A 13,362-nucleotide genomic window follows, 5' to 3' on the forward strand; every position below is an offset into this window, starting at 1 on the left:
CATGAGGCTCTGAGTTCAAACCCCTCAAAAAATTTTAAAAAGATGTACATAGGTGTGTTGCATACATGCTGCATATACTTCTAGAAACACATGGTAGGAAATACTCGTCTGATTGTGTTCCAGGTAGAATTAATTACTCTGTTTGTTCCCAAGAAACGTTGATTCTGTTTTGAAATTTAAATGAAGCTTGCCCTCATGTCTGCTCATTGCATGCATTGTATAGAGGATTGTCCATCTGTGAACTGATGAAGAAACTCAGCAAGTACTAGTGAACCCCCCTGAAGACCTAGAAAACTTTTTTGGTGGTACTGGGCATCATGCTTGCTAGCCAGGCATGCTACACTTCATCCATTCTCCCAGCCCTTTTGCTTTAGTTATTTTTGTCAGGTAGGGTCTCTTGTTTTTGTCTAGGGCTGGATTCAAGCCATGATCCTCCTACCTGGGATTTCCATGTGTCTGGAATCACAGTTGTACACCACCGTGACCAGCTTATTGATTGAGATGGGGTCTTACTTATTTCCCAGGCTGGCCCTGAACCTATATCCTTCCAATCTCTGCCTCCCAAGCAGTTGGGATTGTAGGTGTGAGCCAGTGTGCATGGCCTTCCTAGAGTGCTTTTATCCTTCTTTAAGAAGAAGATTGGCTATTCCAAGCCAAGAGAACAGTGATGGCTTTGTTTGGTGATGTGTTCCCATAATAGCAGTATTTAACACTAGGACCTTAACATCTCAAAGGAATAAAAATCTTTCTCCAAAGTAGCTGTTCTGCCTATTCTGAAATCTGCCCCCATATGCAGCTAATGTCTCTAAAGAGAAACAGAGCACCCCTAGAAGTGTCCTCTTATAAGCAATCTCCCCAACAAGCCTTTCTTTTCTCAGACAACCTTACTGTTATCAGCAAGAGGTCACTCACTTGCCCTCTTTTACAGCAGAGCAGCACTGCCCAAAATGTGGCCCATGAAATGTTAGGCCATGAGTTGCTCCAGAAAAAAAAGTGGGGGAGGTTCATAGTAGAGTGAAGTTGAGAAACTGCCTGCTAGGCAGTTTGCCCTGCTATATGTCTTCAGCTGAGCCATTTGGGCTTCTCTCTAAACTTCAGACTCTCTGGCATTAAATTGGTAAATTCAGCAATGCTACTTGGCTCCCTCTATTTCCTACCTTATAACATTTCAGCTATATGAGAATAGACAGGTCCGCTAGTTCATCCTTGGGAGACTCTTCAGCTACTGACCCATAGATCATTTCCCCCTGAGCTCCACTGACCCTGGAAGCCACACTTTTCCTTCTTCCTTCTCGCAGGTGAGACCAAAACTGGTACTACTCTGTTACCTGCTTTCTTTACCTGGCTTATAGATGGGATAGAGTAATAGAACAGGCCTGGGGGCATCTTTGAAATAGCCAGGGGTAGAAAGTGTCATAGCTTCAAGATGGTATGATTTGGGATACTTCTGGATGTGGTTAGACCCAGTCTAAAACTGAGCATTAAGAAAACCTTACCAGTGTCCGAGGCGGTATGTTTTCAGAGAAATATCATTTCCTGACATTTGTAATAGGATTTGTTTCATCTTCTAGAACATTACTAAATGTGTTATCAGGGAAATCAAGTTCTTTTTGTTTTTGTTTTTGATTTTTGAGACACTGTCTTGCTAAGTAGCTCGGACTACTTGTGATCTTCCTGCCTCAGTCTCCAAGTGCTGGGATTACAGGCGTGCACCCCCATCCTTGACTAAAGCAAGTTCTTAGGAAAGTGGCGTTTGCTGACTATTGAATATTTGCTTTTTAAAACTATTTGAGTGACATATTTTTCTAATTGTAAAATTAATACTTGTTTATTATAAAAAGTTTGAAAAAATAAAACTCAGTTACCCCCAAATCACATCTTCTAGAAATAACCACCACTAACCTTATGGCATATTTTGTATATTTTGTGCTGGCAGCATATACAATATATAATACAGCACACACACACACACACACACACACACACACACACACATACACGGAATGTTAAGGTACAGAATCTGAGAATAGTTGGAGCAAAGGAAGGAAAAGTGGAAGGTGAAGGCGAATCATGCTTTTACATATTTGTAAATCAGATAAGGAATGACTGGTCAGAAATGTGTCCATTTGTGTGTTCTGAGACTTGCTGGCCCACACCACCACTCATCCTGTTCCCCAGTCATGATCACAGATGTGTAGTCATGGTGAGCAGGGTCAGAGGTCACTGCTGACTGTCACCTCCCATGTTTGAGACTCAGGCAATTGTTGACTCAACCCAGTTTGAGAGAAATTAAGTAAGAAGGTTTCCAGGCAACAGTGCTTTTCTCTTCTTAGAGTTTCACACCTGCCTTCTTTAGTAAAAGATGTTTGTATCATTGAGAAATTAAGATGTTTCTAGCAAAAATTACTGTCTTAAAAACCAGTGTTGAAATTTAGGGAACTCCTATTGGGTTGCCTTAGTCCCATCCAAACAGACCAGAAGTCCCTGTTTGCTATGGAGTTATCATATCACTTTGGTTCCCAAAATTTTCTTAGCAAAGAATGCTTTTATATATTCATCCTCAAGCAGAGCCGTGACCTATGGTGGTCAGAGTGCAATTGTTTTAGGTAAAAGAATAGTGTCCCACTCCTCATCCCTTCAAAGTAATCCCAAAATACTAAGGTAGACCCTTAAACCTCTTTGGAACATAGTTTAAAAATTATGCATCATAATACCTGTATTTCATAGATGTCAACAACTGAGACCTGTAAGTAACAACAATGTCATTAATAAAAACAAGGAGATCAGAACCCAGGACCTGCCAAACTTGTGTTTTCTCAACTGTCTGACACCCCTGAGATTCTCCTTTCAGGGCTTGAGAGACCCTTTCCTAGCTGACCTCCTGCCTGGGTTATCCTTAGCAAGGAAGGAATTGTAATCTCCTGTTCCCTACCCTGAGATAGCTGACAGATGATGCTGGTCTCTCTCAACAGGTGTTCCAGGAGAAGTAAAGAGTGTTAACCACCTTTCTTCTTTCCTCCCATTACAAGCAGAGTACCTCAGGAGCATCTCCCTGCCAGTCCCTGTCCTGGTGGAAGACACCAGCAGCAGTAGTGAGTATGGCTCCGTGTCCCCCGACACTGAGTTGAAGGTGGACCCCTTCTCTTTCAAAACCAGAGCCAAGTCCTGTGGAGAAAAAGATGTGAAGGGAATACGGACGCTGTTTTTGGGGTAAAGACCGGACTTCTCTTGAGTTAAAAAAAGTACACTGTGAAGTGTGCCATTTTATAAAGGAAACTGTGATTTAGGCTGTGTCAACTCTTACAGCATTCCAGATGAAAATTTTGAAGATCATAGTGCGCCACCTTCCCCTGAAGAAAAAGATTCTGGATTCTTTATGCTGAGGAAGGACAGTGAAAGGCGAGCCACCCTTCATAGGATCCTGACCGAGGACCAGGATAAGGTTGTGAGGAACTTAATGGAGTCCTTAGCTCAGGTAAAGCTTCTTATTGGTATTTCATTTCCCAAAGTGTGTGTGTGTGTGTGTGTGTGTGTGTATGAAAATTTTTTATTTTACTTTTTGAGATAGGGTCTCACTTTGCAAGCAATTCTCCTACCTTAGCCTGCTGGGTAGCTGGGACAATAAGCCTATGCCACTGTACACCAATCAAAGCGTGTGTATTTTCAACTGTGTCCTAACCACCTGGAGCTCTATCAGGTCATGTGGGACTATGAAGAATCTACAGTGCTTATAGCGACAGAAACAAAACTACCCAAGGGAAATGAAAAAGCAAATCCCTCGTGTACAAACTGTGGTTTTGAACATAAGCTATTTTTAAGTAAGAAGCAAAATTTTCATGTTGGTGAAGTCTTCCTAGTCCCTATGAGTCTCTTTTACTGTTCATTCATTCATTTATTTATTCAATTAATAAGCAAGCATTGAGTCATGTGAGTTGTTCATTTTGACGGTAGTGCAGGGCTACCTCTCAGGCACTCCTCCAAGCATTTGGAAACATCAGCCAATATAACAGAACCCCTGTGCTGCTACCTTCAGATAGAGGTGACAGGAACAGTAAGTGAATTATATACCAGGTTAAAGGGTCAAGCGTACTGTGAAAAGCAAAGCTTGTCAGTGAGACTATTCCCTGGTGAATTAGTTTGCTAACAAAATACCACAGATGGGGTGGCTTATGTGACAGAAATTTATTTCCACACAGTTCTGGAGGCTCAAGTCAAAGGTCAAGTCCAAGGTCAAGGTGTTGCCAGGCTTGGTTTCTTCTCTGGAAGGCCTCTCTCCTTAGTTGCTGACGGCCACTTCCTCACTGTCTCCTTAGATGCTCTTTTCTCTGTGTGAGCACCTCAGTGTCCTTCTACTTCTTATAAGGACACCAGCCAGTTGAATTAGGTTGCTACCATTATGACCTCACCTAACCTTAATTATCTCTTTAAAGGCCTTGTTGCCAAATACATTCGCACTGGGCGTTAGGGCTTCAACCTATGAACTGGGGGCGTGGGGGGAGAGAGGGATACAATTCAGTTCATAATCCCTGGGAAAATATGTTCCCTGAGATTCTGCTGAGGGACCTGAGGAAGAAGTCACTCCCCATACCTGCATCAGTGGAAATAGGTTTTCCCTGAGTCCCACACTGCTGGGTATGGGAAGCTCAGTCCTCTTACCAATGCGAGCCTTCCCAGTCCTGGCACGAGGCTTGTCACTGTCTGTTAGTCCCTGTTTCCCACCCTGTCTACCACAAACTGCCCATAGCTTGTGATCCCTGTGAATTATACATAGCTTCTTCCCTCCCTCTGTCCAGGGAAAACAGCTGCAGAAAGGGTGGATTTAGGGGAGTTGGTCCAAGTTGTTAAACCTTCCCAGTCCAGGAGTTGACTTGTTCTCATCTTTTATTGGGATGGAAATAGAGCAAGGCTCTTGCTTGGTACTTACTGTCCAGCCCCACCTTGTCTTTGTCTTGAGAGTTCCAGTAGGCTTTTGTGCTGACATTTGTGCTAAACATTTCATCATCTGAAGAATTCCCTAATGTCCACCTCTTTAGAGCCCACAGGAGGAGTCAGAGGCCATATGTGTACCTGTAGGGTCCTGGATACAGGGGGAACCAAAATAAGCACCATCTGTACTTTGGGGATGGAAACTCTGACTATCTCTAAGGCCCCGGAAGAAGGTGCTCTGGGGTAAGAAGTAGCCTGACATCTGAGTTGGGGGCAAGGTGATTGTCAAGGATGCCAGACAGGCTTCCTGCAGTCATTGAAGGACTGAGAATAGGACTGGTCGAGATAAGAGGAAGAGCCAGGTTTAGAAGGAAGGAGCAACTGGCCAGCACTTAGAGGCCATTCATTCACTCAACAAATACTTTCTGGTCAACTGCCAAATGCCAGGCACTGTTCCACATGCTGGGGACACTACAGAGAACAAAAGAAACCTGCATCCCTTGAGGTTGACATTCTAGTGGAGGAAGAAAAACAATAAAAATAAGTAGCTATATATTAAATGTATGGTAATTACAGCAAACATGTTCTCTGTCTGGGCTAGGTATTGTTCTTGATAGTTCTGCTAGGCTTTTGTGAATTTCCTCATTTAATCCTCATGACAATAGTACAGAAGTGATATTTCTGTTATAGTCCTCATTTTACAGATGAGGAAACTGAGGCACAGAGGGCTTGAGCAGCTTGCCAAGGTTATGCAGCCCTAAGTGATGGAGTCAGGATAGGATGCAGGTGATGTGACCCCTGGGAGTGCCATCTTAACCTCTGTGCACCTGGGGCGGGGGAACCATGGGGAAAGGAATGGGGAGGAGAAATCACTCATAGCCACCATGGAGTGAAGGCTTCTCTTGTGCCATTAGTTGAATTCTTAGTTTTAGGTCAGAAACATGCATACCAGGAATTGCCTGAATCTTGCACTCTTCCCCAAAGCGTATGGTTTTCCAGTGTAGAAAATGTCCTTTTGGTCTGGTTTCTTTGTCTACTGTTGACCTGTCATTCCATAGGGCATGGCCTGCCTTGGTCATTGCTATAGTCCCAGCCCCAGCATTGAGCCTGGCAAGAGAAGTCACTGCTGTGGTTATTCTGAAACTCTGATTTTCTTTCTTTCTTTCTATTTATTTATTTATTTATTTTGGTGCTGTAGATTGAACCCAGAGCTTTGCACATACTAAACATATGCTCTACCACAGGGCTATACCCCCAACCCAAAATTCTTAAATTTTGAGGTTAATTAATCATACTCAGTAGTTTGGTAATTCCTAGGATTTTTGTGTTGTTTTCTTTTGGGCTTGAACTCGAAGCCTTGCGCTTGCTAGATGGGTGCTCTCCCACTTGAGCCATACCTGTAGCCCTTTTTGCTTTAGTTTATTAAAGAATAGATGGGACTTTCGCAGAAGGCTCCAGGACCAGCACTGTGAGGGGCTCAGGAAAGGTTCACAAAGGCCACCTTTGTTACCTACTCGGACTCAACACACACACACCCCACCAAAGATGTTCATGAAGAAGGCACATGGGCACATGAATGAGTTAATGTGGAGAAACAGGAGTTAGGACAGAAATAGCCATGACATAAGTGGATGGAGTAGCCTGGACAGGAAATATTTCCCCGAGTGGAGAGCATTCCTTTGTAGGACAGTGACACACACATCAAAAAAACCAGAAGCAACATGTTTTTCTGTTATGAAAAACAAAGCTAACATAAAAAATAAATGTTTGCTACTTAAACCACTGGCAAACATGTAACTGGGTTTTCACAAAAATAATAAGCTTCCAACTACCGAAATTTTTTTTCTTCTTGAATATATTTTCATGGTGTTATGATTTTGCCTGTGAGTCTTTACTTTGGGTGTAGCTTAGTCTGTGGTAAGAAAAAAAAACAAAGTTTATAGTTATTCCCAATGTGATTTTTAAATTCCCTTATCATAGCTTTTAAGCTTTTTATAATCTTTTCTTACGAAACATAAACACGGGGCAGGGTTCCCAAATGCAGAGAGACTGTGATGGTGCATTTGTCTTTTACTTTAGTGGAATCTTATATGTCATAATTTTCACAGCCCAGCTGAGGAATTTAAGTTTAATGACGCAGTTGGAAAATGTTCAGTATGAGATGGAAGTGAACATAATAAAAACCCTGTTGCTTCTTAAATTTAAGAGAGGATAAATAACATCTCACTAGGTTTCATTTACAGAAGCAGTGTGCCTTGTTCAAAGTTTTCTAAAAATGCAATTTGAGAGAAGGGATTGGTTTGAGTATCACAAAGATCCATTCTTATAACCAGGTGCCTCATTGATGGGCAAGGAATAGTTTCAAGGATAGAATCTGAGATTGACCTCTGGTTGCAAGGAATTGCCTCATTTTAAGGGAAATTGAAGTACCAGGACATATGTTGGCAGACACATATAACAGTGAGAGAAGTGGACTCTCAAGAAAGTCCAGCCACTGAACCTGGCCGAGTCACAAGGACGAAAATAGAGCATGATCCAAGTGACTTGAAGCTCCAGGAGTTGACACATTTTTTTTCTTCAATCCAGCTGCTATGGCCCTCTTGGTGGCATTTCTGTTCCTGTCCATTTCTATTGTCATTATCAGCTTCATTGCTTTCACTTCCTTCCTTATATTGGAGACATTCATGACTCTTATTTTATGACTTCTCTCTGGACAGACTTTGAAATTAAGATATTGTGGCTCATTGCCTAAATCTCACTTTAGTGCCTATTAAAATTTCTGAGAACAATCTCATTGCCTCAGCCTATCCACATTTGGCTAAAGTTTTATATAGCTGACTATACTGTGGCTACTGACAGGTGTGTGGGGCAAGGACCCTTTCTCCCAAAGACTGGTTGTTTCCAAGTAGTGGGGCTGGTGGTGGTGATTTTGGCTAAGAGGAGCCATGCAGTTCAAAATAGTGGTCTTTTCCTTTAGAAGGAGGCACCGTGGAGCCCCATTCTCAAAAAGAGCTGTGGGCCTGGTGTACCTATGGCTGATGAGTGCAGCCCAGAGTGACTGAGGGGCTATGGGGTTTCATTCACAGGGTGCTGAGGAACCCAAGCTGAAATGGGAACACATCACCACCCTCGTCACGAGCCTCAGGGAGTTTGTGAGGTCCACTGACCGAAAAATCATAGCTACCACCCTGTCAAAGCTGAAACTAGAGCTGGACTTCGACAGCCATGGGATCAGTCAAGTGCAGGTGGTCCTCTTTGGTTTCCAGGATGCGGTAAGTGTGATATTGTCAGCGTTTTCCCACAGACTCAGCTCATAAAAAGAACATAAAACACAAGTTCTACTATCTTGTCTTTCTTCAGCAATTCCAATAATCCCACTCTCTTCTGTTTGGGTGATAAATGGGAGCTATTTCCCTAGCTGTGTGCCTCAAGTATCAGATTGGTTATGTAGTGTTTGCACCCCAAAAGTTACCTGTGAAGCCAAATCACTGTGGAAAGTAGAAAACCTTGCAAGCATCCCCCATGGCTGAACTTTCTTCTTATGAAGTCACGTTGTTGGTCACTATTTATTTTGGTGACTTTAGCAATACAGCATGCTTTAGTCTTACACTTCCTAATGCCATACTGGAAATGCCATCTGGTGGCCACTGAGACAAATTGAACAGTATACATTGAACAGTCATCATGGAATAAAACCTATGATTTTCCCTCTGGTTTTTCTCTGGTTTCTTTATAGAAAAATTTAAATGCATTTATCTGTTACATATCCACCATGTCCTAGCCAGGAACGTAATTCAAAGAACAGAACATCACTGAGTGGAAATTCTTCTGCATGATCTGATGAGAGATTGCTGGGAATTCTCTCTAAAACTGAGTTGCTATGCAACACAGACTAGAAGCCAGTCTTCTGCAAGGCTGACTCAAAACTCTGTGTTATTCTTGGATAAGACTTCTCTGTAGAACTTTGTACCAAAAACATATCTCTAAGGTCCTCCCAGAAGACCTTAGAAGGTGTGCAAGACAGAAACAAGAGGGTTCTTGGTGGGGCCTGTGATACAAATAGGAATCACATCATATAATTTTATTTAAATTTCAAAAATTAACTTTCGGTTCATTGTTCATTGATCCTATGTGGAAGGTGTCTTGATAGTTGCATTTGGAGCATCAAATAATCCTTAATTTAAAACCAAATTATAATCTTTGATGGCCACTAGTATTCTCTGAGACACTGTATGATCCATTTGGTCCTCGTGCTATAAGGTGAGTGGTGGCAAGAGCCCTGAATTGATTGAGGTCATAGGAAACAAAAGCAGCTGACCATCTGTCACTAGTATGAAACACTAAAGGCATGCTCACACTACAACCAGGGAAACGCAGCCATCTGCAGGTGGAGTGAAATAATTCAGCTAGTTTGTACTTGCCTACATACTTGGCTTTCATCCTAGAAGTTGGAAAGCAAATTGGCTGTAGAATTCAGAGTAAGAGTCACTTAGTTGTAATCCTGGGTCTTGGGCCCAGGTCGTGCATACACACACACACACACACACACACACACACACACACACACACACACACACACACGTACACACACACCACCTCTGCTCTTGCTTGCTCAATATCCTGGATGGGAATTAACCCAAATGAGGAGCTATGAGGAGCAGGTCATGGTTATAAAGGACCCTTCTTCCATTGTGTGTGTGTCTTTAGAGAAATATTCCAGGTAACTATATGTTGTACATGTCAGCCACATAAGCAGGTAGGTCTTTTAAAGTAATGAAGGTACCAGGACAAACTCAGTCTGAAAGGATTTTCATGTCATGAGAACAGACTTTCTAGCAGATTCTTTCCCTGTTTACAGAGGCATGAACAATGGTGGGAAGAAAACAGGCTACAATTGTGACTTTCTGTTAGGTAGCATATAAAGGTGACTTTTGCCCCTTTACTTGCTTTTCCAAATCCCCAGAGTGTGCTGAAGTGCTTGGCTGTGTTAAATGGCACACCCTTAAGGACAGGCTTTATTATATTTTTTTATTGAAAGCCAGTTGAATGCTGTCTTCCTCCTTTATGACCTCCAACCATTCTGCAGCTGCATATTCTGAGCCCCAAAGTAGTGACATTCCCATTTATTCAGACTGTCCTCCACTTAAACACTTTACTTGTTTGCCTACGTGGGATGTACTCAACTTCACCTGAAGTGGCATTGTTTAATTCATTACCTAGTGACATGAAGATTTGTAATTCAAAGTGACAAAAACTTTCTGTTGTTTTTGTAGCTAGAACTTCATTGAGGTGCTTGGATCCATGGGGTTATTTGTAATTAAACATTAAAGAAGACTAAATGTCACTGTCTTCTTCCAGGTAAATAAAGTTCTTCGGAACCATAACATCAAGCCACATTGGATGTTTGCCCTGGACAGCATCATCCGAAAGGCTGTGCAGACGGCTATTACCATCCTGGTGCCAGGTCAGAAATGTCTACTTGTTCTGGAAATACTTAGTGCTAGGATGTTGTAGCTTGCTGTTCTTTTGCCATCTCACTTCTGATATTTCCTTATGTTTTTAAGACCATGGCTGCCTTTTTAAAAATCATTTCAAAGTCACCAAATAAGGTTTTACCTAGTGAACAGTCTGAGCACTGTTCACCAAGCAAAATGTTTACTGTGAGTCAAGAAGACTTGCTTCCTTGTCTTCAAAGAGCAGGTTGGGACATGAAAAAAAAAACTATAAGATACCCCAAATAAACATATATTTTAATACATACAGATCTGTGCCCACAAACCCAGGCCTATGTCCTATTCACTAGTGGTCCCCAACTCTGCCAGTGCATTGAACCAGGTAATGAACTCTTTCAAATTATAGCTTTCAGAGCCCTACCTCAGACTGAATTGGGAAGAACCTGCTAGAAGTAGAGCCCAGGAATTAGATGAGAATACTCACATCTAAAAAGGATTTTAAAAATGCTATTCTTTTAGAGAAGTTTTGGATTCACCCCAAAACTGAGAAATTTCCCATAGAGCCTCTGTCCCCATCCACACAGCCTCGCTCAACACCCCCGCGGAGTGGCACACTTACTATAATTGGTGGACCTACTTTAACACACATGATCACCTGGAGTCTGTAGTTTACATGGATCCACCCACAGTGTTGTACTTTTGTGAGTTTGAGCAATGTGTAATAGCATGTATCATCCAGAATATTTTCACAATCCTAAAATCCCCTTGTGCTCCAATCTATAGGAATCTGATTTTACTACAACTCCCAGGTCATTTTGATGCACAAATTTAGAAGTCACTGGTTTAGACACAGCCTCAGTTCTAACAGCAGCGAGATGTGAAGGGGGTAGTGATGATGCAGCAAGGTGTATATTCACACTCTGAGGCAAAACCTCCAGAGTGTTTTGATAGTCTACGCAGTAATAAAAAAATTTTAGGCAAAGTTCTTCCACCCTTTGTATCTTTAGTGAGGGCATGGATAGACAGCTAAGTAGATGTCTAGATAGTTGTCTACATAGATAGATAGACAGATATAGATAGACTTTCAGATATCTAAATTATAAGCATGTCTATTGTCCTAATTTATACCTGTATTTTAAATCATTCTAAAACACAAATTTAAAAAGATAAGATCAATATAAAACATTTTAAAATTGAAAATATTTGTAAATGATACCAAACATTTTAAGTCTACATCAGCCCTTCCAAACTGTGGAATTCCTTCTCTTCTCTCAGGATACCTTGCTTAACCTGCAAGTGAGGGCACCAGTGCCAGTCTTCATATTAAACATTAGTAGAGTAAGGGATTTCTTTCTTGTGCTAGAAATGTAAGTGGATGTTCTCATAGCCCTAGAATACTCCTCCACTCTGCATCCCTCCTGACCTGTGGCTTGCACCTCCTGCTGGGCGTTGGTGACAGCTCCCTCTACTCAGGAAGTCTGCAGTAGGAGACTCACTGTCCTAGACCAGACTGTGCAAAGTTTGCATGTGACCCTATCTGAAAGCCAAACCCAAAAGCAAAAGTACTGAGGGCTGTGTAATAAAATGGCTTCTAAAACAATGGGAAAAAAAAAAGTACTGAGGGTGTGGTAGAACTCTTGCCTGATAAGCTTGAGGACCTGAGTTCAGTTATCAGTACCACCAATAAAACTAAAAACAGCGAGGCTGTGGTTCAGTTGAGAGTACTTGCCCAGCAAGTTCCAGGCCCTGAGTCCAATCACCAATAACAAAAAAGAAAAAAGCACCTCCCAGAGAAGTCTGACCCGCTACCACATCAAATCTAAAGTGGGCTCCCTCTGTGAGTCCCTCTCCTTGGACGTGGTTTTTACCCATTGATGACCCTGACCACAATCTGAAACTGCTTCAGTTTTTCATTTAATGGTTCTTGTTCTCACCAGAGCGCAACCGTGTGCTTTATTTTACTCTGTGCCTAGCGTACTGCCCAGCATAGTGCCTGGAAAACAGTAAGCCCTTGATGAATATTCGGTCAAAACAATAAGTCAATACGTTGCATCAATTATAACACATGAGGGTAGAAAATTGGCATAACTTAGAAAAAATTCTAGAGAGGCTTTGAGACATGCAGTTAGCTGTTGGAGGTGAACCTAAGCTGTCCATGCCTTCAAAGTCAACAATGCTTATATTTCAATAATTTGTTATTCAGATAAGCCTGGCTGTAGGCAATGTGCTATTATAGGTGTTCCATGAAAGTAGTGACGGGTGTGCATCACTGCAAAGAACAGGTGTAGCCATGAGCTAAACGTGGCAATAATCTAAATTAAGGATGTCCAACTGTGGAGAGGGGAGAGGAATTACATTTTGAGATTACTTAAATAGCACGTAAATGATCTGGGGGTGTTTGTTGTCATTGCTTTGGGTTTTGTTGTTTTTTGTTTTACTTTTGGCAGTGCTGGGAATTGAACTCAGAACTTTATTTGTGCATGCTAAGCAAGAGCTCTGCCACTGAGCAATCTCTCCAGCCCTTAGCTTGCACTTTTTAAATTGCTTTTTAGTGCTGACTTCCTAATGCAATGTGGTATCCTGGAATAGAAAAAGAGCATTAGTGAAAAACGGATGCAATCAGAGCAAGGTCTGTGGTTTAGTTATTAGCATTGTACCAAGGTTAATTTCCTGGTTTTGACAAATATACCACAGTTATGTCAAATATACTAAGGGAGAATCATGTAGATACTATCTGGGGATTCTCTGTACTGTCTTTGCAACATTTCAGTAAATCTACAATTCTTCCAAAGCTCTGTGAGTCAGGGAAGGCACTAGGGAGAGCTCAGAGCAGAGATGTCCTTGCACACGAGTTCCGTGTGTGCACTACTTTAACCAACTGTGTGTGCAATGGGGCAGATTCTGAAGTGTTTACTAAAGAAGCTTATTTGTCCTTCTACCATGAAATTGGTTTCTTTGAGGCCACTAGGAGTATCTGATTTTG

General features: G+C 41.9%; 1 protein-coding gene across 4 annotated transcripts in view; it reads left to right on the forward strand.

The window, feature by feature from the left end:
- The window catches only part of Map3k5 (mitogen-activated protein kinase kinase kinase 5), a 205,106-nt gene that overhangs the window by 174,910 nt on the left and 16,834 nt on the right, over positions 1-13,362 (forward strand). For 2 of the 4 annotated variants that reach the window (XM_074073740.1, XM_020180404.2), the window contains 4 exons: positions 3,033-3,210; positions 3,307-3,475; positions 8,013-8,198; positions 10,285-10,390. In XM_074073740.1, coding sequence (XP_073929841.1) covers positions 3,033-3,210; positions 3,307-3,475; positions 8,013-8,198; positions 10,285-10,390 — 639 coding nt within the window. Of the gene's footprint in view, positions 1-3,029; positions 3,211-3,306; positions 3,476-8,012; positions 8,199-10,284; positions 10,391-13,362 lie in introns of all 4 variants that reach the window. The other 2 variants (XM_074073720.1, XM_074073732.1) reach the window with 1 other exon arrangement.

The sequence above is a fragment of the Castor canadensis genome, chromosome 1 (genome assembly GCF_047511655.1).
Source record: "Castor canadensis chromosome 1, mCasCan1.hap1v2, whole genome shotgun sequence".
Lineage (NCBI taxonomy): Eukaryota > Metazoa > Chordata > Mammalia > Rodentia > Castoridae > Castor > Castor canadensis.